This window comes from Macaca nemestrina, chromosome 15 (assembly GCF_043159975.1).
Source record: "Macaca nemestrina isolate mMacNem1 chromosome 15, mMacNem.hap1, whole genome shotgun sequence".
NCBI lineage: Eukaryota > Metazoa > Chordata > Mammalia > Primates > Cercopithecidae > Macaca > Macaca nemestrina.
The window spans coordinates 98,844,532-98,871,843 of NC_092139.1; the positions used below are offsets into that span (position 1 = coordinate 98,844,532).

The following is a 27,312-nucleotide window of genomic DNA, read 5'->3' on the forward strand; positions in this document are numbered from 1 at the left end:
TACAGGCGTGAACCACTGTGCCTAGCTTAGGATAAATTCTTAGAAGTAAAATTACTGGCTAAAAAAAAATTGCACATTTATCTCTAGTGGTCTAGTGGCTAGGAACAAAAACATTTAAAACTTTTTTGCATATTTACATCAAATGTTACTCTTAAAAAAAATTCTGGGCCGGGCGTGGTGGCTCAAGCCTGTAATCCCAGCACTTTGGGAGGCCGAGACGGGCGGATCACGAGGTCAGGAGATCGAGACCATCCTGGCTAACACAGTGAAACCCCATCTCTACTAAAAAATACAAAAAACTAGCCGGGTGAGGTGTGGGAACCTATAGTCCCAGCTACTCGGGAGGCTGAGACAGGAGAATGGCGTGAACCCAGGAGGCAGAGCTTGCAGTGAGCTGAGATCCGGCCACTGCACTCCAACCTGGGCGACAGAGCGAGACTCCATCTCAAAAAGAAAAAAAAAATTCTGTTAAAATGTTAAAGAAATTTTAAAAGCAAAATATTTACCCGCATTGCCAAGAGCCCAGAACAAGTATATTCTCATTTCCTCATGTTCTCTTTATCTGTATGCTGTGCATATGTATTTTTATGTAGCCATCACCATTCTGTTTGCTTTAAAATTTAATTTTGGCAGGTTTTCCATGATGCTCTGAAGTGTCCTCTTTATTATTTAGGCTGCCATTTATCCCATTGAGTTTTTTATTTTTTTTTATTTTTCCATGCTATTACTGGGAACTCATTGAGTTTTGGTTCATTATAATTTGGGTTTTCCTCATCGAAGGACCTTTTAGTTGTTTCCCCATTTTGCTGTTTAAATAATAATGCTACAGTGACTATCTTTGTACACCTTTTTTTTTGAGATGGAGTTTCACTCTTGTTGCCCAGGCTGGAGTTTCATTGGTGCGATCTCGGCTCACCAAAACCTCTGCCTCCCGGGTTCAAACAGTTCTCCTCAGCCTCCAGAGTAGCTGGGATTACAGGCATGTGCCACCACACCTGGCTAATTTTTGTATTTTTAGTAGAAACAGGGTTTCTCTATGTTGGTCAGGCTGGTCTCCTAAGCTCAGATGATCTGCCCTCCTCGGCCTACCAAAGTGCTGGGATTACAAGTGTGAGCCACCGCGCACTGCCACTTTTTTCTTTTTTTCTTTTTTGAGTTTGAATAATGGCATTTTATTAGGATTTCCAGGAGTAGGATTATTGAGTCAGGGATCTTGATAGAAATTAAGGTTCTTGGCTGGGCACGGTGACTTATGCCTGTAATCCCAGCACTTTGGGAGGCCGAGGCAGGTGGATCACCTGAGGTCAGGAGTTCGAGACCAGCTTGACCAATATGGTGAAACCCTGTCTCTACTAAAAACACAAAAATTAGCTGGGCATGGTGGCATGTGCCTGTAGTCCCAGCTACTCGAGAGGCTGAGACAGGAGAATCGCTTGAACTCGGGAGGCAGAGGTTGCAGTGAGCTGAGATTGCACCAATGCAGCGAGACTCCGTCTCAAAAAAGAAAAAAAAAGAAAGAAATTAAGGTTCTTAAGGTGCTTTTCTCCAGATTACACTTAATAATAATACTAGCAGTGAACACTTGTTGAACTGTTACTATATGGAAATAACTATATGTTAAGAGCTTTATAAATGCATGATCTCATTTAAGCCTCACATCAACTCATTTAATGGAGGAGGAAACTGAGGCCTAAATAGGTAAAGTGATCTGTCCAGGGCCACACATACAGTGCTGAAACCCAGATGTGGCTGGTATTGAAGTCGCTGCTCTTGACCACCAGGTGACACCACTTTAACATTCCCAGGTTTTGGTTTCCTACAGAGCATTAGCAACTAATGCAGGAATCAGAGGCCCCTGGAAGCCAGAGGCCCTGGTCTTAATGACCGAAGTGCATCCTGCTAGCATTTATAAGCACTTGCAGCTGCTAGTGACTTTTTTTTTTTTTTTTTTTTTTTTTTTTTTGCATACTCTGGCCCAGGAACATAATCCCACCAAATGTGTGGACTGGTGAGATCATATGGATGTTGCTAGAAGGGAAGCAGAATGGTTAGTCCTCAGGATTGCACTGAATGAATCTGTGGTTCCTGATGAAACAATTTCACCTTCCCAAGTAAGGCAGCCTCAGTCCCAGGAGCCCTTAGATTCAACCTTGAACTGAGTAGGAGGCATTTTGTATTGAGGAAATGGAAACTCTGTTTTGTTTCCCTTTAGGTTTGCCCTCTCGTTAAGTCAGCTGTTAGGCTTTATAGGTGATACCATCTGGCAAGAAGCTTGGAACTAGATGCCAGGCTGCTCAGTGTGTGACAGAGAGCAGCTACTTTTGTGACTTGCAAAAGACTCATAAATGAAGGCCATTGAGCTCTTTGTGAAGAGCATTTGGCCCAATAGTCTGTCTTCTTTTTATTATTTTTTAAATCATTTGTTCTAAACTTCTCAGCAGGGATGCAGGGGAAGAGACAAAAATGTTTGAAAGATGCGCACAGTAATTAAGAGCATGAAGGCTGGGCACAGTGGCTCTGGCCTCTAATCCCAGCACTTTGGGAGGCCGAGGTGGGAGGATCACTTGAGCCCAGGAGTTTGAGACCAGCCTGAGCAACAAAGTGAGACCCTATCTGTACAAAAAGTTTAAAAATTAGCCAGGCATGGAGGGGTACACCTGTGGTCCCAGCTACTCAAGAAGCTGAGATGGGAGAATTGCTTGAGCCTGGGAGGTTGAGGCTACAGTGAGCCATGATTGCACCATTGCACTCCTGGGTGACAGAGCGAGACCCTGTCTCAAAAAAAAAAAAAAGAAAAGAAAAAGAAAAGCATGTGTTTTCAGATCAAACTGACCTAGTTTTAGATCTAAACAGTACTCCTGGTCAAGTTATTTCACCTCTCCAAGCCTCAGTTTGGTCATCTGTGAAATGCAGATGAAGCTAATGTAAAAATTAAACATGGTTTATGTGTCCTAGTGCTTAACAATGGTGTCTACCACAGAGGTCACGCTTTAAAAAAGGGAGTTATTTATTCACAATATTGTTCCTACTGAATCTTTTCATGTGAAAGATGATGTGGTGTAGAACATGCACAGGGAAAAAAAACTGAAGGTGATACACCAAACTGCTGACAGTGGTTATTTCAGAGGTAAAGTGGAGTGGCTGTGAAGTGGGAAGGTGAATAGAATATCTCTGACTTTCTTTGTCAATTATTTCTGTAATGTGTGAGTTTCTTATAGCAAGCATATATTACTTTTATAATCAGAAAACATTGAAGTGTTTTAAAATGTAAAAATTCTATATAACAATATTAGAAGAAATTTTAATCCATAACTTCTCCATATACCTACATATTATCATGTACTTGTGACCACAGTGTTCAAGCAGTTTTGTCTGAAAACTTGTTCACAAGAGTTTTTCAGTGTTAACCGCTTAAGTCAGGATAATGGTTCTTTGAATGCATGTATCAAGATTTTGATCATGACTTCCATTGTTGGCTAATTAGGTTTCAACATTTTTGCTATTAAAGATAATGTGTAGCTTCTTTGATGTTCCCTTGGGCACAGGGGTGACTGTCAATATTGCTGCTATAAAGCATGTGGAAGATGTTACTAGCTAATGTGGGACTCTGGAAAATATCCTCAAGCCCTCAGAGTGCTGACTTATGTCAGCAGACTGTTCCACACTGGGTCAGAGCCAGTCCTTTTTGGCCCATTCATAGATTCTTAGCTGGAAGCTAAGGCTAAAAGGGTTAAGCTAAAAGCTAAGGCTTGCAAGAGTTCCTCTACTTCAGGGTATATATGGGAGGAAAAGCTGTCCCCCATCTTGGAAACATGTGGCACAAGGTAGGGAGAAGAGGCAGGTGCCACATGCAAGACAACATGAGGTCATGAGGTATGTTGAGTTTTAACAGGCACAGGAGAAACCTGCCCGATTCTCCTGCCCTTAATTGCCTTTCTTCCACACAGGGATTTCAAGGATTTGGATTTGGAGATGGTGGCTTCCAGATGTCTTTTGGAATTGGGGCATTTCCCTTTGGGATATTTGCCACAGCATTTAATATAAACGATGGGCGGCCTCCTCCAGGTAAGAGCCTATTTCCTTGAGAAATTAGGAAGATATCTTAGTAATATTGCTTGAAAGCTCCTTGGAATTCAGCAGTATATAAGTTACAGATAATTGTCACTACATGGATAATCAGCCTTTTCAAAATGTCTTAAGCTGTTTTCAGATCACTTATAGACACGGTAACAATGTTGAGCCCTTACCAACTATTAGGCATATATATAGCACTTTCCATTCCAAGCTCAGGGGATCATCACAACCACCCTATGGAACAAGTGTGTGATTAGCTCTGTTTAACAGGTCAGAAAATGCTCAGTAATGTTACCAAGACATACCCCATGTCTATAAAATGAAAAACTACAAGTGGTACTCAGCTAAGGAAAAGCCTAGTTCTGCACATTTACTCCCCACTTTGACCATCTGGGGACATGGAAATGTGCGATGACTCATCAGGAGTGAGGGCATATCCATTCTCTGGCATCTCTGTCCAGCTTCCTTCAGGACACAACATGAGGCTGGTCACAAGCAGCCTCAGCCCTGTGGGAACCATGCCTAGGTCCACCAACTGCTGCTGCATTTCTCCCTCCTACTGCTTGAAAGTACCATCTGCATTCAGTATAGAGCAAGGCAATGAGGTGGGTGCCCTGAACTCTATCACAGTCTGACACCCGAGCCAAAATCCTTACTGTGGAGCCTGCAGAGATGCCATGATCGGTTGAGCTCTGCCTGCACTCGGAGCTTCATGTACACTGGACACAGCATATGGTACAGAAGTGACCATTGTGTGGTTCACGCCAAGAGCTTATGCCCTAAAGACGGTAATTGGGTCATCCCAGTTATTCTCATCCCCACCCTGGTCCTTGGTACACAGCAGGTGATCTGTAAGTCTTTCTTGACTGTCTGCCTGCCTGTCTTCGTGAATCCATTAGCGCATCCAACTGAGGAATCTCAGCACCAAGATATCTAGGGAGTGCCCTTTCTTACCTTATCTGCCTTGAAGCTTTATCCTCTGTTCACATTTTTTTTTCAGAGGAAGGATACCCCAAAAGATAGGGAGTACTCTGCCCTGAAGAAAGGGCATATCCCTGTGAAGCCAACAAGAACCTGCCTGATAGCTTGCATGCTTCTAACCTGGTCCAAGGCTAACCTTGGATTCCCCAGCTAAGTAGAGTTCCACAGCCAGGCTAGACTCTGGATCACTTTTTTCTCCTGCCACAGTCACAGTTTTCCCTTGTCATGCTTGGTACAATTTGACCATCCTGGATACAGATTATTTTATCCTCCTTCCCCCAAAGTCAGGAAAGGGAGCTCTAAATGGTAGCTTTTCTCAAAGCAGAGAGGAGTGGAGACTTAGGTTCTCACCCCAGTTCGTCTGCCACTAACTTGAAAGACAAGTCATTTTGCCTGTCTGGATACTAGTTCTCTTCTGGAAAAGGAAGGCAATCCCTGTGGGGCCCTTGAGAGGCAGTGTGTGGAGAGACTGCAGAGCTCTGCCACTGACTTCTGAGCCTTTCGATGTTGAACAGGTCACCTCAAACCTATGTTTCAGCTGCTTCCTATTCAAAATGGAAATAATAATATCCACCAAATAATAACATGTACAAAACACTTAGCAGATAGAATATACTTAACAAACAGTAGGCTTGCTTTCATTATTTCCTGCAAGAGTTTTCTGTTAATCAGCTGGTTTATTTGCATGTGCAGGCCAAACCTTTTATGATAAATTGAACCATGTCTTGTCCTTATTGTTATTGTTGCACATAGTTTCATTTTGCCTGATATTATTTGGGGTTTAGAAATTTTTTTTGGCTGGGCACAGTGGCTCACACCTGTAATCCCAACACTTTGGGAGGCTGAGGCAGGCGGATCACCTGAGGTCAGGAGTTCAAGACCAGCCTGGCTAACATGGTGAAACCCTGTTTCTACTAAAAATTTAAAAAAAAAAAAAAATTAGCTGGGTGTGGTGGCATGCACCTGTAATCCCAGCTACTCAGGAGGCTGAAACAAGAGAATGGCTTGAACCCAGGAGGCAGAGGTTGCAGTGAGCCGAGATTGCGCCATTGCACTCCAGGTTGGGCAACAAGAGCAAAACTCCATCTCAAAAAGAAAAAAAAAGGCTGGGCACAATGGCTCATGCCTGTAATCCCAGCACTTTTGGTGGCAGAGGCGGGCGGATCACAAGGTCAAGAGTTCAAGACCAGCCTGACCAACATGGTGAAACCCCGTCTCTACTAAAAATACGAAAATGAGCCAGGCATGGTAGCGCATGCCTGTAATCCGAGCTACTTAGGAGACTGAGGCAGGAAAATCGCTTGAACCTGGGAAGTGGAGGTTGCAGTGAGCTGACATCGTGCCACTGCACTCCAGCCTGGATGACAGGTCGAGACTCCGTTTCAAAAAAAAAAAAGAAATCTTTTGTGTGTAGGATTCTGATGTTGTAAAGACATAAAAGATTAATGCTGTCAACTTCTGGCCTGAGTGGGTAGTGTGCATAGCTGCAGTGTTCTGACAGCCTGTTTTCTCCCTCCTGTCTCTCCAGCTGTCCCTGGCACACCCCAGTATGTGGATGAGCAGTTCCTGTCACGCCTCTTCCTATTTGTGGCCCTGGTGATCATGTTCTGGCTCCTGATCGCCTAATTCTGGGCTCCTGCCTACATCCGTGGCAGGGCTCTGGACTGGTGATGTGCCACCCCAACTCCTGGTATTTGGCTTCCTGGCTAATCTTGACTCCTGGAATCAGTGGGATCAGTAACACATCAAGGAGTCTTGTTTCTCCATCAGAGCTTTGGAACTCAAGACCAGTTGGCGATGACCCCTGAGTATTGCCACTGCTGTAAACACCCTATAACCTCAGGCCTTGGCATTGAGTCCTCTCTCATGGGTGACACCATGAAATCTTGTTTCAACCAGTTCAGCAGGTCCTGACTCTGTAGAGGGAAGAGGCAGAAAGAGAGAAACTGTCAGAGTATAATTTCAACTGAGTTTAATATTACAAAAACAAAAGGATGCACCAAATGGTATTTCTGGAAATTTTCATCTCTTTAAATACCCCTTGGTGAGTTGCCTCTGAAGCCAGTGGGGGCTCCTCAGATAAAGAGGTTCCCCTTTCAAATTCCAGTGCCGCTCTGTTCTCTTTCCTCCCCTTCCCCCTCCTCTTCCTCTGTAGAGATGCAAGAAATTGCTGTCCCATAAAAATCATAATTGCAGCAGCTAAAGCTGGGGTCACTTCATGAATTCACCAGAGACTCAAATCTTTTATTGGCTCTGGGCTGTGCTCAGCGTCTTTGACCTCAGAGAACAACTTGAATGACTTCTTGGTTTCCTGGCATAAATTATTCCTGGTGGGACATGTGGCTTCACTCAAAGATTTCCCATCAGCTTTCTCCCTAAAACTATGTGCATCTGCCTCTGTCTGCCAGAGAACATACAGCCAAGAATACTGCTGAAGCTGAGACTGACTACTGTGCATTAGGAAAGACCTGGAGTCAGGACTTTGGTGGGATTTGGAGCTCCGATGCAGGAATAACCGAACAAGCAGCCCTGTCCCCTAGGCTGCAGAGGCTTGAATGCATCCTCTCCCAGAACCTGCCACAGGAAACTGGGGGCTTTGTTAGGTCAGCCCAACTGCATGCAGAAGACCACCATTCTCAAAAGCCAAGTTGTCCTTCATGAAGAGGCAAGGGAAGGGGAAACCCACATGTGACCCTGATTTTGGTATGGCTTGATAGAGTTCCCTGAAAACTCCTGTTATGTGTGCTAAGACCAGGGAAGCATGTGACTTCCAAGCAGACAACCGCTGATGATTTGTAAAGCCAGGTGGCAGGGCCTGGGGAGCCCCAGCACAATGATACTGTGTGGTCTTCCCTCCTGTGGAATCGAGGGGAAATCAGTCTTCCCGATACCTTGATTTGATTTTCAGTTTCACAGGCTTCTTCCTCTGAATCTTATTGAGGAAGTATAGTACCAAGCAGGTGGGACCGTTCACCTGGTGGAAGTTTTTGCTCTGCCTTCTAGGCTTCACCCCAGAAATCCAGCCTCTTTCTGGAGATCTCAAAGCTGGGGGGAGATGGGCTTCCTCTGGGCCTCTCTCTTACTTTGCCATCCACACTGCTACTGGCTAACCCCAGCAATAACCAACAAATGGTAGGAAGCCCCACCTAGTGCTTTTTCCCAATTACGACTGCATAGTTTGTGGAAACAAAGATCTTGAGGAAGATGAGGGAAGCCCTGCCCTCTTCATAGCCCTCACTCCTTCTCCTTTGTACTTGGCAACACCAGAGTTCAGTGTTTAAACAGACAAAATATAAAGTATTGAGTAGGTGGTTCATTTGCCACATCCACTTGGTAGGAAGAAGCCACCAGCTTTATAGTGTGCCTGATAGATTTTACACATTCCTGGGCACCCACTCAAGAGTGCTCTTTTTATCACCTTCTGGAAATCTCCAAAGTTGAAGGGACCTCTGGAGTGTCTCTGCTCTAGAGAGAATTGGTGGGACCCCCCCCTCAGTGCAGTGGCCCCAACTAGTGGAGGGAGAGAGGACTTCAGTCAGATGGACTCAACAAAAACGGGTTTCCAGAAGAATAATGAAAAGTTGTGGGTAGCAAAATGAATCAGTTGGACTCAATGAAATGGAGTGAGCCCAGGAGAGCTCAACCAACAGAGGCACTCTGGGAACCTGTTAGTAAAGCCAAGTTGGCCAAATGCCGTTTGATTTTGAACCTTGTAGGTCCCCACTCACCGTCTGCCAGGAGCTAAGGCAGGAGAGCTGACGTGGGACTGCTGGCTCGGCCCCAACAGGGAGCCCCCTTCCCACCACCCCTCGGCAAGCTCACCACCTCATCCTTCTGCCAAGGCAGCTTTCCTTTTTTTTCTGTGTTTTCTGTGTTCTTAGCCTCCACCCTCCTGCCACCCTTGTGGACTAGGACCAGGTCCTGACCCCAGTCAGAAAATGATATGTACAGTGGCACACTTTAGCCAGTCACTAATTTTCACTGTTGTGAAAGTGATTTGATTTAGAATTAAACAAATGGTTTTACATTACTATGAGCTTGGACTTCTTATCTATGCCATGGAGGGTGAATGGGTGGGGAGTAGTCACACTGGTATGCCCTCATGGAGGCTCCTGTGCATCCTCGGTAATTTCACACTGAGGATGAAAGTCTTCAAAGAAGCTGGGCATGGTTATGCCTGTAGTCCTAGTTACTCTGGAGGCTGAGGCAAGAGGATTGCTTGAGCCCAGAGTTTGAAGTCTGCATTGAGCTATGATCATGCCACTGAACTCTAGCCTGGGCGACAGAGCGAGACTGTCTCTTAAAAAAACAAAAACAGGCCGGGCGCGGTGGCTCAAGCCTGTAATCCCAGCACTTTGGGAGGCCGAGACGGGCGGATCACGAGGTCAGGAGATCAAGACCATCCTGGCTAACACGGTGAAACCCCATCTCTACTAAAAAATACAAAAAACTAGCCAGGCGAAGTGGCGGGCGCCTGTAGTCCCAGCTACTCGGGAGGCTGAGGCAGGAGAATGGCGTAAACCCGGGAGGCGGAGCTTGCAGTGAGCTGAGATCCGGCCACTGCACTCCAGCCTGGGCGACAGAGCCAGACTCAGTCTCAAAAAAAAAAAAAAAAAAAAAAAAAGGAAAGAAAGTCTTTAAACAGCTATTGATAATTAGAGATGATAAATGTAGGCTGGAGGCCTGGCTTCATACACAGACTTGCCCAAGATAAAACCTGTCTGACAGGCAGCCCCAGTCCTGACAAGTACATGGCATTCCTGAGCTTGATAAGTGACAAGCTGCCACAGTGGAGCTTAGCTTGTTGCTTATCAGAGCCTTTAGGACAATCATAGGTTACTCACTGTCAGCATCTCTCCATCTGTTTAGTAACAGGGCAGGTGGGCTGTCAGCCAAGTCCTCTCTCGAGAAGGTGTGTCCCTCCCTAAGGTTCCTTAGTAGCAGGGTGTAGTGTGAGATGGATGACGTTGCTGAGGTTACAAGTCTGGCCCAGCCTCAGGCTCCCCAACATACCAGAGCTACAGGTACTTCCTCTGAAAAGAGCTTTTTTTCTTCCTCTTGGATTTTGATCTCACAGTTATCAAATTGAATAGTACCAAGATACAGTGGGGAATGCAAAGGTAAGGGAACTTCAGGAGCTCATAAGCCCAATGAGAAAAAACGAGGGTTTTTTTTTTTTTCTTTTTTGAAAGATGTTTAGGCCAGGTGTGGTGGCTCACACCTACAAACCCCAGCACTTTGTGAGGCTGAGGTGGGAGGATCGCTTGAGGCCAAGAGTTTGAGACCAGCTTGGGCAACACAGGGAGACTCCGTCTCTACAAAAAAAAAAAATATTAGCCAGGCACAGTGGTGCATGCCTGTGGTCCCAGCTATCCGGGAGGGAGGCTGAGGCGAGAGGATTACCTGAGCCTGGGAGATCAAGGCTGCAGTGAGTTGTGATCATGCTAGTGCATTCCAGCCAGGGCAACAGACCCTTTTAGAAACAAGGTCTTACTCGGGTGCCCTGGCAGAGTGCAATGGTGTGATCACAGCTCACTGCAGCCTGGAACTCCTGGTCTCAATAGGTTCTCCCACCTCAGCCTCCCAAAGTGTTGGAATTACAGGTGTAAGCCACCATGCCCAGCCTTAGGTTTTTGTTTTTGATGGGGAAAAAAACACACAGTAGTAGAACAGGACAATAAAGCCTCCATGTATCCATCACCGAACTCCAGTAACTATCAACTCAGATCAGTCTTGTTGCATCTATACCTCCTGCACACTATTCCTCTCCCACTGTCTGAACTATTCTGAAACAAACCCCAGTCATATGTGATCTATTAAGTATTTCAATATGCATCTCAAGTATTTTAAAAACAAGCAAAATAGGCTGGGTGCGATGGCACACATCTGTGATCCTAGCACTTTGGGAGGCTGAGGCAGGCGAATTGCCTGAGCTCAGGAGTTCGAGACCAGCTTGGGCAACATGGTGAAACCCTGTCTCTACTAAAATACAAAAAATTAGCCAGGAATAGTGGCATGCACCTGTAGTCTCAGCTACTGGAGAGACGGAGGCAGGAGAATCGCTTGAACCTGGGAGGCAGAGATTGCAGTGAGCCAAGATTGCACCAGTGCACTCCAGTCTGAGCAACAGAGCAAGACTCCATCTCAAAAAAAAAAAAAAGCAAAATACCTTTTAAAAATGTCTTAAAATCATCACATATCCAATTGTTCAGATTTCCCTAGTTGTCTCATAACTTGTGTTGTTTCAATTGAGATCCAAATCATTTTCATACATTGCTATTATTTGTCTCTGAAATCTTTTTTTTTTTTTTTTTGAGACAGAGTTTCACTTGCCGCCCAGACTGGAGTGCAGTGGTGTGATCACAGCTCACTACAGCCCCTGTCTCCCAGGTTCAAGCGATTCTCATGCCTCAGCCTCCCTAGTAGCTGGGACTACAGGCACCTGCCATCATGCCCAGCTAATTTTTTGTGTTTGTGTGTGTGTGTGTGTGTGTGTGTGTGTGACAGAGTCTCGCTCTGTCACCCAGGCTGAAGTGCAGTGGCGTGATCTCGGTTCACTGCAAGCTCCGTCTCCTGGGTTTGTGCCATTCTCCTGCCTCAGCTTCCCAAGTAGCTGAGACTACAGGCACCTGCCACCACGCCTGGCTAACTTTTTTTGCATTTTTAGTAGAGACGGGGTTGCACCGTGTTAGCCAGAATGGTCTTGATCTCCTGACCTCGTGATCCACCCACCTTGGCCTCCCAAAATGCTGGAATTACAGGCGTAAACCACCTTGCCTGGCCTGTCTATGAAATTTTTTCTACTGTGCAGTTTATCTGTTAAAGAAACTAGGTTATTTGTCCTGTTGCATTTCCCACAGTGTCAGTTTTGCTGTTTGCGTCATGGGAATGTTACTAAGTTCCTCTTCCCCATGTATTTCCTGTAAGTTGGTTGTTAGATCTAGAAGCTTGACCAGATTCAAGCTTATTATTTTTGTTTTTTTTGTTTTTTTTTTTTTTTTTTTTTTTTTTTTTTTTTTTTTTTTTGAGACGGAGTCTCGCTCTGTCACCCAGGCTGGAGTGCAGTGGCCGGATTTCAGCTCACTGCAAGCTCCGCCTCCCGGGTTCACGCCATTCTCCTGCCTCAGCCTCCGGAGTAGCTGGGACTACAGGCGCCCGCCACCTCGCCCGGCTAGTTTTTTGTATTTTTTTTTTAGTAGAGACGGGGTTTCACCGGTTTAGCCAGGATGGTCTCGATCTCCTGACCTTGTGATCCGCCCGTCTCGGCCTCCCAAAGTGCTGGGATTACAGGCTTGAGCCACCGCGCCCGGCCAGTATTATTTTTGTTTTGTAAGACTATGTCAGCCGGGTGCGGTGGCTCAAGCCTGTAATCCCAGTACTTTGGGAGGCCGAGACGGGCGGATCACGAGGTCAGGAGATCGAGACCGTCCTGGCTAACACAGTGAAACCCCGTCTCTACTAAAAAATACAAAAAACTAGCCGGGCGCAGTGGCGGATGCCTGTAGTCCCAGCTACTTGGGAGGCTGAGGCAGGAGAATGGCCTAAACCTGGGAGGCGGAGCTTGCAGTGAGCTGAGATCCGGCCACTGCACTCCAGCCTGGGAGACAGAGCAAGACACTGTCTCAAAAAAAAAAAAAAAAAAAAAAAAGACTATGTCATGGGTGATAGTATATACTTGGTGTGTCTCATCTGGAGGCACCTAATGTCTCATAGTCCTACTTTGTGATGTTATAGAAGCCACTACTGATCATCTAGAGTTGAGAAACAAGACTGCACTCTGGGCAGAGTCGGGCACAAAATTACAGAGAACATGGAGAGCTTGTTGTTGTAGGAATGGCAAGTGGTGCAAGGCAGGATACGGTCAGGAAAAAGCAGAGTCCTGGAGTGAAGGGAATAGAGAGAGACAAGTCCACAGTGGGAGATGTAGTCAGCTCATGAGGACTGGTTTGGCTTTTATTTTGTAGGCCATGGGGTGCTGTTGAAGAGTTTTGAACAGAGAGATGACAGGTCCAGAAACATACTTTTGGAAGATTAACCAGTCCGTTTTGGGTAGGATGATTCAGGGAGGGCCAAGACTGGCTCAGTTGGAAGCAAGTGGAGGTGACACTGGGCAAGTCTGGTTGGGTACCAGTGGACCAGTACCTTCAAGAGGGCAGAACCTTGAGTTGTTTTTCAAGATCTAGGTTTTCAGGATCCTAGGCTCAGAGAGTTGACTGTGAGGTGGCTGGCAGGATCTGGCCCTAGGGACTGATCAAGCCATGGCCAGTGAAACAAACTGTGGACAGGTAACTTGGGTGCTATTGAAACTCAATTGGCCTACTCCCTGCCCAGGCTTTCTCTTTTTTTTTTTTGAGACGGAGTCTCGCTCTGTCGCCCAGGCTGGAGTGCAGTGGCCGGATCTCAGCTCACTGCAAGCTCCGCCTCCCGGGTTTACGCCATTCTCCTGCCTCAGCCTCCGGAGTAACTGGGACTACAGGCGCCCGCCACCTCGCCCGGCTAGTTTTTTGTATTTTTTAGTAGAGACGGGGTTTCACCGGGTTAGCCAGGATGGTCTCGATCTCCTGACCTCGTGATCCGCCCGTCTCGGCCTCCCAAAGTGCTGGGATTACAGGCTTGAGCCACCGTGCCCGGCCTGCCCAGGCTTTCTCTACCCTCCAGAAGTCCCCCTTGAGTTCACAGGTGATTTCCGGAATGTTCTTTGGGTCCACATTAACAATATACCTCTTGGCTATAACATTTCTACAGAAAGCTATTCCCTTCCATTACATTTTCAACTTGCATTTCTCAGAGTCGCCTGAACTTCCCTAGGAGAAACTTGGGGGACTTGGCTAGTCCCCAATTCCCTGCTGGTGAAGACCATGATGCTGGAGGTAGGAGGAAGTGGAATGTGAGAGGGAATGAGGAGGGAGAAGAGAGAGACCTGGGTGCCTTGGTGTGGAGCAGAGGGAGAGGGAAGACACCCAGGAGGTTTTGGTTCCCAGGATGCCAGTGCTTTGTTGCCTGGGAAAATACAGTGTTACATCTTTCTGTAGGAAGGATGGGGAAAGTCCCTGTCCCCTGTTTGCTAGCCATGAGGCAGCTTGTCAGGAGAGTCCCTGGATTCCTGTCACTTTAATTCAGTACACAATCTTGTGTTTACTATACTGATTTCCTTAGAAACTATAAAACTGAGTACTGAAAAGAGTTCCCAGGAATTAACGGAAGTGGAACAGAGCCTCCCCAGCACTTTGTGCACACTCAGGACATCGTGAGCCACCTGCCACACCCAGAGGAGAAAAATCTGGCATCCGGTTTGTATTAGAGCAGGAAGAAAGAGAATTGTGCTCGCCTTTGCCTTTGCCTTTACTTAACCAACTGCTGGGACCAGAGGCAGTTGGGTTGAACTTTGTCTTTGGTTAGGGGTGGGGGGCGCGGGGGACAGAATCCATTTCCCTGGGCCCCATCCTCTTTCTGGTCATTTGGACACTTTTCCCGTGATCTAAATCTGATCTAAGGAAATGACAATTGTGAAAGACCCAGGGTGAGAGAATCCGATGGGAGGGTGGGTCATCAGGGACCAGCTGACCTGGCTGATGATGTGTTAATACCTTAATCACACAGAGGACCCCAATCTCCTTCCAAACCTAATGAGCGGAAGTGGTTCTCAAAGCTACTCAGCCAGCTAGCAGCTGCCATAACCCAGTCCAGCTGTCCTAACTCAGTCCTGTGATCCCTCCTCCTCATAGAAGATTCTAAACTGGCAGCCCACAGGGCAAATCTAGTGGCCAAGTGTGTTTCATTTGGTCTACATGGCATTTTAAAACCTTTTTGATGCTATCAACATTTTTAAAAGTGGCAAATTTCACCTAAACATCTGGATTTTTGGCATGTTTTGAAAAGTTGGAAGACCTGGGAATGGTAGGCCCATGTTCCTGCAGAGGAGTGCTCGTCTTCCAATGGGGCGCACAAGCTCCAGCGTCCTGTTCTCATTTCTGTACCTAATTGGCCTGGCTGAGGATCTGCTCCTCGAAAGCTGGTTGGTCGCCTGCAGCCATCTTTGACTTAGCGATTATTTACTGTCCGCTTACTCATAGTGGCGCAGAGAAGTGGTTTCTCTGAGCTAGAAGCTTCTAAGAAAAGTCCATCCTCAAAGCTGTTTGTGGGATAGACCTGGCTCCTCCATTGTAATATTCCTGATTTCAAACACTACTGGAAAGAGCTCTGGACTGGCAGTCAGTAGGCCTGGGCTCCCATCCCAGCTCTCCTCCTAATGAGCGAAGCCATTTCGAGGTAGTTGAACTTGGCCTCTGATCCTTAACTTTCCCTATCTGTAAAATGAAGGCGACTAGATGGGTGCGGACTAGATCCGTGTTGAGCCTTCTGGCCCACGCAGAATCAACCTTACCAGCCGGAGCACCTCGAGGGTACACCGCTCGCACTAGGGGGCGCCAGGGCCGCTACAGAGCCAGAGCCAGAGCCTGGGGGCGGGGCCTGAGAGCGGCGGGGCGGGGCCTCGGCGGGCAGTCCCCTGTGCCAGGTGTGGTTTGGTCCTCCCGGGGCGCCGTAGGCAGTGCATCCCGTTCGCGCCTGGGGCTGTGGTCCTCCCGCGCCTGAGGCGGCGGCGGCAGGAGCAGAAGGGAGCTGTAGAGAGCTGAGGGGAGTTGCTGTGTCCCCCGCCTCCTCCTCCCCATTTCCGCGCTCCCGGGACCATGTCCGCGCTGGCGGGTAAGGAAGGGCTGCTCCGCCCTGTCCCGCTGTTATCTCCGAAGCCCAGGTCCATGGCGCCTGAGGGAAACTGGCGGTCTCGGGTGTTTCGGGCTGGTTGGATCCTCGTGGGTTCCAGCTCCTCAGAAGAGCTGGGAGGCGGGGTGGGCACAGCGCTCCCCAGGCATTTGGAGGGTGGGACTCTGGGAATGGGGAGGCAGGGCATCCTGGAGACAGAGGGCTCGGAGGGGCAGACGGGTTGGGCGGCTTCCCGCGAGTTGAAGTCCCCGGGAGGAAGAGATTCTGGCTCTGCCAGGAATCCAGCTTTTTGGAGGAACCTGGCGGCCGCAGACTCCCAAATTAAAGCCTTTTTAAGGAAGTTGTAAAGCATGGGGTTCACTTAGAGTGGAAGCTCTGTGGAATTTGAGGAGTACAGGATTCTCTAGGGTTCAGGACAATTAGGAGAGTTACCCGGGGTTCTGGGTTTTCTGAGGGAAATGAAGGAGGATGTGACTTCCCTGCCAGGACCCAAGGCTTCTCGCGGGCATCTTGGTGCCTGGGATTTCCCTGGGGCTGGGAGCTCTTTGCAGAATATAGGGGAGTATGGAGCCGCTTGAGGTTTAGGATAGGACTAAGGGTAAGGAGAGATCGGACCATTCTTTTTGGGGCTCAAAGATCTCTGCTACAGGTGAGGAAAGTAGACCGCCTGGGGTTCTGAGTCCTCCCGCGGAAGCTCCCTTGGCCTCTCTAGACTTAAAGACTAGAGGGATGCGGCCAAACGCCTCCTGGAAGGAAGAGTTATCTTGAAGGTGAAGGGTAACTTCAGAGTTGGGTTAGCTGCCCCTGCCGTCTCCTCCCCGTCACCTCACACACCACCCTGCAGCTTCCTGCCTTTCCCATCTGTTCCCCCAGCAGCAGGAACCTTCTGTCTCCTATGTTTCCCAGCCACCTGTGTGGGTGGCCCAGCCTCTGGGTCCACCAGGGTCAGCGTCCAGAAGCTTTGGAGAGGCGGCAAGAGGCCATTGAGGTGGAGGGGGGCTGGCTATCTGCCCCCTGCTTCCTGGCTTTCCGTCTGTGGACAGTCACTTCCTTCATCCTGAATACAAGGACTGGGCTACCAGTGGGTCACTTCCTCACCAAGGGAGCATGGGATTTTCTCCTCATTGGTGATAATAGACTTCTGGAGAGGGCTGGGGGTGGAAATGCCTAAAAAAATTTTCCTGTAATCCCAGCACTTTGGGAGGGCAGGGCAGGAGGATCGCTTGAGTCCAGGAGTTCGAGACCGGCTTGGGCTATATAGCGAGACCTCATCTTTTAAAAACAAAGCCTTGTCTCTTAAAAAAGATTTGTTTTTAAGCTTACAAAATTCCTCAACTCAAATGATCTCCAGTAACTTTTTTTTTTTTTTTTTTTTTTTTTTTTGAGACGGAGTCTCGCTCTGTCGCCCAGCCCAGGCTGGAGTGCAGTGGCGCGATCTCGGCTCACTGCAAGCTCCACCTCCCGGGTTCACGCCATTCTCCTGCCTCAGCCTCCCGAGTAGCTGGGACTACAGGCGCCCACAACCGCGCCCGGCTAATTTTTTGTATTTTTAGTAGAGACGGGGTTTCACCGTGGTCTCGATCTCCTGACCTTGTGATCCGCCCGCCTCGGCCTCCCAAAGTGCTGGGATTACAGGCGTGAGCCACCGCGCCCGGCCTTTTTTTTTTTTTTTTTTGAGTCGAAGTCTTGCTCTGTCGCCCAGGCTGGGGTGCAGTGGCACAATCTCGGCTCACTGCAACCTCTGCCTTCCGGGTTCAAGCGATTCTCCTACCTCAGCCTCCCGAGTAGCTGGGACAACAGGGGCCTGCCACCACGCCCGGCTAATTGTTTTCGTATTTTTAGTAGAGATGGGGTTTCACCATATTGACCAGGCCGGTCTTGAACTCCTGATGACCTTGTGATCTGCCCACTTCCGCCTCCCAAAGTGCTGGGATTACAGGTGTGAGCCACCGTGCCCGGCCGATTTCCAGTAACTTTTTCTAACAGCTGTGTAATATAGGTTGCCTGTCTTGAACCCTGTTTCTTAGAAATTTGTGAAAGGTTTCACAGTACAGTAGTCTAGAGGCATAAAGCCTCTAGATGCACTAATTTATGCATTCTTTCATTCAAAGAATATTTGTTGGATTCTTCTTAGCTAAATGCTGAAGAGTACAATGGTGACATAGTTCTTGGCTTTGTGGTGCTTATAATCCTAAAAATGGACAATAAATAATTATAACAATTGCAATAAATGTTAACAATTGCAATAAATAATAGTTGAGGTAAACAACTGAGATAAGTGCTGTAAGAGTGCACCAGGGGTGAGGGGTATTCTCTATTTTTCTGTTTTGGTAGAGACAGGGTCTCACTATGTTGCCCATGGTGGTCTTGAATTCCTAGTTTCAAGCCATCCTCCTGTCTCAGCCTCCCAAAGTGCTGGGATTACAGGCATAAACCACCATGCCCATCTTCTACTTTTTTTTTTTTTTTGAAGGGAATACTTTTCTTAAAACTGCAAGTTTATGCTGACCCCTGGAGATAAGTAAAAGTTAGTCTGGCAAAAAAAGCTCACAGAACATTCCAGGCAGAGGAAACAGCATAAAAAGGCCCTAGGGTAGGAAGGCATGTAGTGCCTTTGAGCCTTCGAGCTGGGAGGTCAATATGGTTTTTTGCTTTTTTTGTTGGGGGGTGGGGAGGCAGAGTCTCACTCTGTTGCCCATGCTGGAGTACAGTGGCGTGATCCAGACTCACTGTACCCTCCACCTCCCGGCTTTAAGTGATTCTTCTGCCTCAGCCTCCTGAGTATCTGGGACTACAGGGAAGCGCTACCTCGCCCAGCTAATTTTTTGTATTTTTAGTAGAGACTGGTTCTCACCATGTTGCCCAGGCTGGTCTCAAACTCCTGAGCTCAGGCAGTCCACCCACCTTGGCCTCCCAAAGTGCTAGGATTACCGGCGTGAGCCACTGCGCCCAGCCAAGTGTGGCTTTTTATTTATTTATTTATTTATTTATTTATTTTGAGATGGAGTCTTGCTCTGTCACCCAGGCTGGAGTGCAGTAGCACGATCTCGGCTCACTGCAAGCTCCGCCTCCCGGGTTCACGCCATTCTCCTGTCTCAGCCTCCCGAGTAGCTGGGACTACAGGCGCCCACTACCGCGCCCGGCTAGTTTTTTGTATTTTTAGTAGAGACAGGGTTTCACCGTGTTAGCCAGGATGGTCTCGATCTCCTGACCTTGTGATCCGCCCCTCTCAGCCTCTCAAAGTGCTAGGATTACAGGTGTGAGCCACTGCACCCGGCCAAGTGTGGCTTTTTTATAGATGAGGAGACTAAGGCCCAGAAATGGCAAGGTTCCATAGCTAAATAAGTGGTGGTAGTCAGAGTTCATATTTTCCAACTTCAAGTTTAGTGCTTCCTCCTCTCTGTAGCACAAATAGCAGAATGAAATTGACTACGGAGTCTGAGAAGGAAGTGGGACTTAAACTTTCACTTGTTACTCCATCCAAACCATGTTCTGAGACACCTCAGATTCCTTGTGTAACCGGAGAATCAACAACAAAGAAATCAAATATTTACTGAGTGCCTGTGATGTCTGTGGCACTGGGCAGGACCAAGTTTTACCTCTTATAAATTTTAACAGGTGTTAGAGCCAGGAGAGGTTTTGAGATAATGTAGTCTCCTTGTTTTACATATGAAGAAACTGAGGCTCAGGGAAGAAAATGGAGTTGTCCAGGGTCACTCAACTAGTCGTAGAGCCAGAACCAAGGTAGGAGTTCTTCAGTGTTCTTTCCAATTTTTCCAGGCTGCTTAAGACATATGGGGTCTGGCACATGGTAAAACCTTAATAAGTATTTGTGGAAATGAGTTATATATAGTTTGTGCCTTTGAGAAACTTACTGTCTGGTTAAGGTAATTAAGGCAAAAAACAAAAGTCCCATGCTGATCAGTAGTGGGATTGCACCTGTGAAAAGCCACCACACTCCAGCCTGGGCTACATAGCAAGGTCTCGTCTCTTAAAAAAAAAGAAAAAAATTGATAAGACAAGCTGTTATAAGGCCTGCATATGATAACATCATAGAATTTCAAAGGTGAGGGAGAATTCTCTTCATATATTTATTCCACAACTGAGTTCCTGCTATGTGCCAAACACTTTTGGCCCCTAGGGATACAGCAAGGAACAAGATAGACCAAATCCCTTCCATCATGTAGTGTATGTTCTGGTGGGAAGAGATAGACAGCAAGTAAATATATGAACATCATATTCAGGGATAAATCCATTGAAGATAAGTGAAGTAGGATAAGGGGATAGGAGAAGTGAGTTGTCAGGGAATGCATTTGGCATGTTTAAAGAATAGCAGGGCATCCAGGGTGGCCATCAGTTTTGGTTAGGGAATACTTCTTGAAGTGGTTTAAGATTTTAGAAATCTTAAATAGACTTAAAGAAGGTGGGGAAGATGATATCTTAGTAGGGAAGAAACTTTGGGAGTAGGAGACAAAAGAAGGCAAGTTTCAGGTCTTCATAAAGGGTGGCAAATACATGTGGTAGAGGCAAGGATTGGGAGGTGGAAGATTCATAGGAAATGGAAGGTACAGCTGAGAAGGTGGGTGCAACCAGACTAGAGGGTTTAGTGCCAGGTTGAGGATTTTGGAAGTTTCTAGTCTACAGTAGACACCATAGGTTTAGAGAAAGGAACAGTCATGATGTGGGCACAGGGCCACCAATCTGGAGGTGGGTACAGTGGGCCCTGAGACGAGGTCTTAGGGCAGGAATGAAGAAGGCACCAACCAATAAAAGATGCCTCCTGACATAGGCAGGCCAGGGTGACTTGGATGGGCCTGGATATGTGATAGACCAGGATAGGGTCCAAAATGACTACAAGATTTCAAAACTAAATAAAAATCTATCATGATCAAGGGGCTGTATTAGGTTTTCCACATTCATGGTGGATTTTCTGCATCTTCTGGAGGCTGAGCTGATTCCCAGCACAGGGGTGGCTTCTTGTTACTGTAACTTTGAGTGGGGCTAATAGGGCCCACCGTCACACATCTTATTTCAGTGAGAGGACCTAAAACTGTAGCAGTCTCTTACAAGTCTACCTTCTCATCCTTGATCTATCTTTATGTAGTAGAAAGAATTAGACTATTTTACCTATTAGTTTACATTGAATATTAACTAGAACATGAAACCAATGCCTGGTTTCATTAAAGTGTTCATTGAACATTCACCCTGGAATTCTTTTTTATCATGTCTTTCTGCCTGTAATTTGTTTTGTCCAGGAAAGAAAGTCTAAAATGTAGTTAAAGACAGGCTTTGATCTGGATGTAGTGGCTCATGCCTGTAATCCCAACACTTTGGGAGGCTGAGGCGGATGGATCACAAGGTCAGGAGTTCAAGAGCGGTCTGGCCAAGATGGTGAAACCCAGTATCTACTAAAAATACAAAAATCAGCCAGGCATGGTGGCAGGTACCTGTAATCCCAGCTACTTGGGAGGCTGAGGCAGAGAATTGCTTGAACCCGGGAGGTGGAGGTTGCAGTGAGCACCACTGCACTCCAGCCTGAGTGACAGCGAGACTCCGTTTCAAAAAAAATGACAGGCTTTGGAGACTAGACCTATGGTCTAATCCCAGCTCAAACACTTACTAGCTGAGTATTTCAGTTTCCTCTTCCGTAAAATGAGAACAGTAATAGTTCTTCAAGACTAGTCCTGGTCTCATGGGATCTTTGTATTCAGTTAGTTCATACTTGCAAAGTGCTTAGGACATTGCCTGGCACAGAGTATTTTTTTTCCCCTATCATTGACAACTGGGAGAGAACTGCTATATGAGAATATATCAATTAGTTAACCAGTTCTCTGATAAAGACTTTTTTATAGGCCCTCCGTAGATAAGAAAATGCCTACTCATTCACAGTTAAGTGAACTTCTGGTTGGAAGTTACAGCCTGGGTGGCCTGAAAGCCATAAGAACCATCTGTTTCATTTGTCACTCTGCAGTGTATTCTGTTACTGTACTGAGCTTGCCTTGCCTGTAGTACCTGGTTTGTCCCTCTCTGACATGTTATTTCTGTATATATCCATGTCCTTCACACCCCATGAGTACTCACCAAGGGCCCCAGTAATTCCTGTCCTAGTCTGTGCCTTGCACATGGGCACATAGAAAAAATTTGCTGAGTTTGTTTTGAAAACCTTCCCTTCAGATTTTAGAATTTTCTATATTCAGCTTAACCTTTTCCCCCGCCAACTTCCTAGATACACATGCAGGAAGGAAGAGAAGTTACTCACAAATCGGTCCAACTAAGTGCCTGGCACCATGGGAGATATTTTCACATCTGTTACATTATTTCTATTAATCCACTTGGTAATCCTGTAAAGTAGGTGGTATTATCCTCTTTTTAAAGATTAGGAGACAAGCTCAGAGAGGTCAAATAATTTGCCCAAGGACACTGAGGCAAACAGTGACAGATCCAGGTTTCAAACACACATATATTACCCCTCACAAATTTTTCCAAATAAACTAAAGAAGGGAAGAAGAGAACAACAGCAAGAAGGAAACTTTCTGAGATACCTGTGTCTGTGCCTTAACCTGAAAAAGGAGAGGCCCTTGGTTTGGTGTCAGTCTCTCAGAGCTGGAAGAAATCACTTTATCCCTCCTTTTGTAAAAGAACAATAAGGTTTAGAGAAGCTCGCAAGCTCTTTTAAAAATCATCTAATCTTTTTTTTTTTCCTGAGACACTCCTTTTGGTAAAATTTGGTAAGCTCGTGAGGAAGAAAACCCTTTGGGTTACAGGGAGAGTATCTAGAGGAATGTTAATCATTACTGTTAGTCCTTTTGATAGTCACTTCATTAAAATGTGATCTTTTTCTCTTGGCTATTCCCCAGCAGCTGCTGCCCTGCCCTTCTGCTTTCTGCTTTGTCCCAGAACAAGTGGGATTTATACACCTGACCCACCAGTTCCCAAGGGGCCCAGTGGTTACCATACTTGTTTTATGCTGCACTGAACTGGCTGAGTTTTGTTCCTGGTTCTCATTGTCTGGTGGAACATGAGAAGCTTCAAAGATTTTTTAAATGAAAGGATAGGATGTTGATTTAAGCTAGGCATCAGAGTCTCATGAGCTCTCAGTACTTGAGGATTTCTCACCATTTTAAAGCCTAAAAAGGACTCATTTGCAGAAACCAAGCTTTTAGACCAAGTTTAAGGTGAACATTGTGGGGACTGCATTGGCTCTGTGCGGGGATACCAGGCCAAGCCCTTCCACTGAATAGCTGTGTGTTCTTGAGCAAGTTTCGACTTGTCTGAGGCTGCATAGGGTATTAAAGATATGACTGGCGTGGTAGTCTCTGAGCATGGGTTTGAGTCCCTGCTGGGCCATCTTTCAATAGCTTTGTGATGGTTAGGCAACTCTATTTTTCTTCTTTTTTTTTTGTGCCTGCCCCAGTGGATTCACAGATTGTTTGAGGGCCACATTGCTAATTAAGTTGAGAGAGAGAAGCATACATAAAGTGAATGTAAAGTGAATGTATTTTATACCAAGACTGAAAAGGTCTTAAAGGTGAGAACCTCTATAATGAGCCATTTGTTGCAATGCTCACCTTATGTTGCACAGTTACACTTACTAAAAGCAACAAATTCCAGTAATAACTGAAAACAGTTTTCTGTTTATTAAGCACCTAATAAGGTCCTTTATTGTTTGAGGGTGCTGTGAACATTTACTTAATCAAACTCCTTTTCTGAACTCTTAATAATCAGTAGCCACTGTTGATAAGTCTGCAAATATGAGAGGTAAACACTAGAGGGAGAAAATGAACAGCCTGGTACAATGAGATATTTTTCTAAGGAAGAACTTCCCAAGCTGACTGGACTTTGGATTGGTCCTCCACTAGGCTTCACAGAAATCCCTAAGACTTTGCACTGCAGTATTACATTTCTTTTACATTTCCTAGAATAAAGGTGGTAAGATAATTAGATCAATGAATTTTAAGACTGTAAGAGAGCTAAAGAGTCCAAAAGTGTTCTCTTAAAGAGGGTCTGGGCTTAGGAGGCTGTGTGCTTTGGGTGAATATCTTTGCTCAGGTACTTTCTAACAGAAAAGCAGTGTGAATGCATAATAGGCAAACTGAGGCCAGGTTTATCCACATGAGACTACTCATAGGTAATCTGGGAGCCAGGACAGTTATTCCAGTGGAATCATCTGTGCTGACCTTTGGAGCTTATCTTTGGAAATTGCTTTTATAGCTGGCAGTTGAATCCAAATTTTCAGTTGGGTTCACCACACAAAGGAATGTCTGTTTTGTACCAGGCCCAAGGTTAGGCCCTGGAGATAAGAACATAATAAAGATACAATTCCTGCACCTTAGTTCTCTGAATGGGGTATGGGGGAGGAGAGTGGAGATAGAGGGACTGAAGGAGACAGAAACATATGCAATGAACTGTAATTAAATAACAAATTATGTAAAATAGGTAAAGACAAAATGAAACAAACATGCCTGATTTTAGGGAACTTTAAAGAAAGGATAGAAATTTGATTCAGGGACCGGGAGCGGTGGCTCATGCCTATAATCCCAGCACTTTGGGAGGCCGAGGCGGGCAGACCACCTGAGGTTGGGAGTTTGAGACCAGCCTGACCAACATGGAGAAACTCCATCTCTACTAAAAATACAAAATTAGCTGGGTGTGGTGGTGCATGCCTGTAATCCCAGCTATACTCAGGAGGCTGACGCAGGAGAATCACTTGAAGCCGGGACGCGGAGGTTGTGATGAGCTGAGATCGCACCATGGCACTCCAGCCTGGGCAACAAAAGCAAAACTCCATCTCAAAAAAAAAAAAAAAAAAAAAGAAATTTGATTAAGGGAAAAGATAGAGAAGCTGTCTTATACATAAAGAATAACTTGAGATGTGAATGTCAGGATGCAAGTACATGAATAAAGGTGGCAGGAATAGAAAATAGGTCAACATGTAACTAGAGCCTTCTTTTGTGAGGAATGGTGAGAGAGAAGGGTCCTTTGGGACCACATTGTAAGGACCATTTGCTCTTTCAGTAATTGTTTATTTAAGGATTGTAGCAGACCAGGGGCCAGACATGGTTTGCTAGTCTTTTGGAGGTAGCAATAGCCAACTTTAATGATGTGTGAGAAATTTTTGTTCCTGCTCCAGGGCATTCACACATGTCCCCCAGTGTTATCAACTTCCTTCCCCCTTTTTTGCCTAGTTAATTTGTATTTATCCTTTAGAGCTCAGCTTGGAAATTACTTCCTCAAGGAATACTTTGCCTGCCCTTGTTTTCCTAGTTATGAACTTGATATCTTTGTACCACTTGACCCAATTATAAATAAATAATAATAATTATTATTAATTTTTTTGAGACAGCATCTTGCTCTGTCGCCCAGGCTGGAGTGCAGTGGCATGATCTTGGCTCACTGCAACCTCTGCCTCCCGGGTTCAAGCAATTATCTTGCCTCAGCCTTCCGAGTAGCTGGGACTACAGGCGGCCACCACCATGCCTGGCTAATTTTTGTATTTGTAGTAGAGACAGGGTTTCACCATATTGGCCAGGCTGGTCTCGAACTCCTGACCTTGTGATCCACCTGCCTCGGCCTCCCAAAGTGCTAGGATTACAGGCATGAGCTACTGTGCCCGGCCCTCAATAAATAATTATATTATTGTTTAATATTTGCTTTGTGTTAAATCTCCCTCTTGTTTGCTCCTCTTTCCCCAAAACAGTGTCAGATGCATAGTTGGCATGCAATAAATATTTGCTGAAAGAATGACTGAAGCGGGTCCATTGAATTTAGCAATAAGCAGTTACTGTTGCTGTTGACCTCGGTGCGACAGTTTCAGAGAAATGGTGGGGGTGGAAGCCAGATTGCAGTGTATTATGCAGAAAGTGGGAAGTGAGGAAATGAGGGCAGTGATGTGTAGACAACTTTTTTTCTTTTTTTTTTTTTTTTTTTGAGTCGGAGTTTTGCTCTTATTGCCCAGGCTGGAGTGCAATAGCAAGATCTCAGCTCACTGCAACCTCTGCCTCCCAGGTTCAAGCCATTCTCCTGCCTCAGCCTCCCCAGTAGCCGGGATTACAGGCATGCACCACCATGCCTGGCTAATTTTGTATTTTTAGTAGAGATGGGGTTTCTCCATGTTGGTCATGGCTGGTCTCAAACTCCCGACCTCAGGTGATCCGCCCACCTTGGCCCCCCAAAGTACTGGGATTACAGGTGTGAGCCACCACGCCCGGCCTCTTTTATTTATTTATTTATTTTTGAGACAGAGTCTCACTCTGTCGCCCAGGCTGGAGTGCAGTGGCGAGATTACTGCAACCTCCACCTCCTGGGTTCAAGTGATTCTTTCTGCAATCTCAGCTTCCTGAGTAGCTGGGACTACAGGCGCGCACCACCTTACCTGGCTAATTTTTGTAGTTTTAGTAGAGGTGGGGTTTTACCATGTTGGCCAGGCTGGTCTCAAACTCCTGACCTCAAATGATCCACCCACCTCGGCCTCCCAAGACAACTTTTTCATATGTGTGGCTGTGAAGGGGAGAAACAAGTGTGGTAGCTAGAGGAGAAAATGGGATCCAGAGGTTTGGTTTTTTTAAAATTAGATTTAACATGTAGAACACTTCAGGAGTTTGCATGTCATCCTTGCGCAGGGGCCATGCTAACCTTCCCTGTCTCAGTCCAATTTTAATGTATGTGCTGCTGAAGCAAGAGTACCAGAGGTTTTTTTGATGGCAGTGACTTGAACTTACTTAAATGATAATGAGGAACCAGTGAGGGAGAGGGGTGCTGTAAAGATAACTAAAAGTGCACTTCTTCTAAGAAGTAAGATGGAATGGGATCCAGAACAGGCGTGTCATACTGAGTAGCCCAGCCTGTGTTCAGTGGACACTGGGGAGTCTAACCTGGAGCTGAGATAGCTTGCAGTGTGGATGAGCCAGCTACGAGTACAGTAGATAGGGAAAAGAAGCCAAAGATCTGAAGTAGGGCTGGGGCGAAGGACAGGGAAGGACTAGAGAGACATTTGGAAAGTGAAACCAGGTGGATATGAGAGGAGAGAGTAGAGGGTCTTGATTTTTGGGTCTTTCATGCTTAACCCAGAGCAGGTACTAAAGTAAGTGTTAACTGAATGTCTTTGAGTTTCCCAAGACTGGAGAAAGCAGGGCAAGCTCTGGAGGGTGTGGCAATAACAAGTTATCTTGAATATCCTCATAGTGGAAAGTCCTGATCTTGTTTGAATTTTGGAAATAGAAGTCATTTAGAGCCAAGAGATTGAATTGTTGAGTAAGTGGGTGGTCAAGTTAGAAACTATTGCTTTTGGGTTAAAAAGTAAAAACAAGAAACAAGGTGCGGCTCTAAAATAATGGGATTTGCTGGAGGTGGGGCATGCAGCTCATAAACTGACCCTGAAAGCTCTTACATGTAAGAGTTCCAAAAATATTTCCAAAACTTGGAAGATTCGTTTGGATGTTTGTGTTCATTAAAATCTCTCACTAATTCATTTCTTGCCTGCTGTCTGTAACCCAACCTGGGATTGGTTTGAATGAGTCTCTCAGACTTTCTACCTTG

At 46.1% G+C, this 27,312-nt stretch overlaps 2 protein-coding genes, 1 long non-coding RNA gene and 1 other non-coding gene across 9 annotated transcripts in view; 3 read left to right on the plus strand and 1 right to left on the minus strand.

The window, feature by feature from the left end:
• The window catches only part of LOC105487209 (ring finger protein 185), a 47,443-nt gene extending 38,357 nt beyond the window's left edge, over nt 1-9,086 (plus strand). For all 4 annotated transcript variants that reach the window (XR_011614065.1, XM_011750575.2, XM_011750576.3 and 1 more), the window contains exons 6-7: nt 3,948-4,065; nt 6,584-9,086. Coding sequence is in view for 3 of the 4 variants with exons in the window: in XM_011750575.2 (XP_011748877.1) it covers nt 3,948-4,065; nt 6,584-6,681 (216 nt within the window). In the remaining variant the exon portion in view is untranslated. The remainder of the gene's footprint in view (nt 1-3,947; nt 4,066-6,583) is intronic.
• A 3,326-nt stretch (nt 9,087-12,412) lies between these two features.
• Nucleotides 12,413-14,488, plus strand: LOC139358952 (uncharacterized). Its single transcript, XR_011614440.1, has 3 exons — nt 12,413-13,340; nt 13,844-13,925; nt 14,212-14,488. It is a non-coding gene; the product is annotated as an uncharacterized lncRNA (long non-coding RNA).
• Nucleotides 14,489-15,602: 1,114 nt separating this feature from the next.
• LOC105487207 (LIM domain kinase 2) overlaps nt 15,603-27,312 on the plus strand; it is a 68,971-nt gene continuing 57,261 nt past the window's right edge. Inside the window, exon 1 of one of the 3 annotated variants that reach the window (XM_011750571.2) lies at nt 15,603-15,759. In XM_011750571.2, the coding sequence (XP_011748873.1) occupies nt 15,744-15,759 (16 nt within the window). In that variant the 5' untranslated portion in view covers nt 15,603-15,743. Of the gene's footprint in view, nt 15,760-15,789; nt 15,809-27,312 lie in introns of those variants that run through there. The other 2 variants (XM_011750573.2, XM_011750574.3) reach the window with 2 other exon arrangements.
• LOC112427640 (U6 spliceosomal RNA) lies at nt 26,352-26,460 on the minus strand. Its single transcript, XR_003019339.1, has one exon. It is a non-coding gene; the product is annotated as a U6 spliceosomal RNA (small nuclear RNA).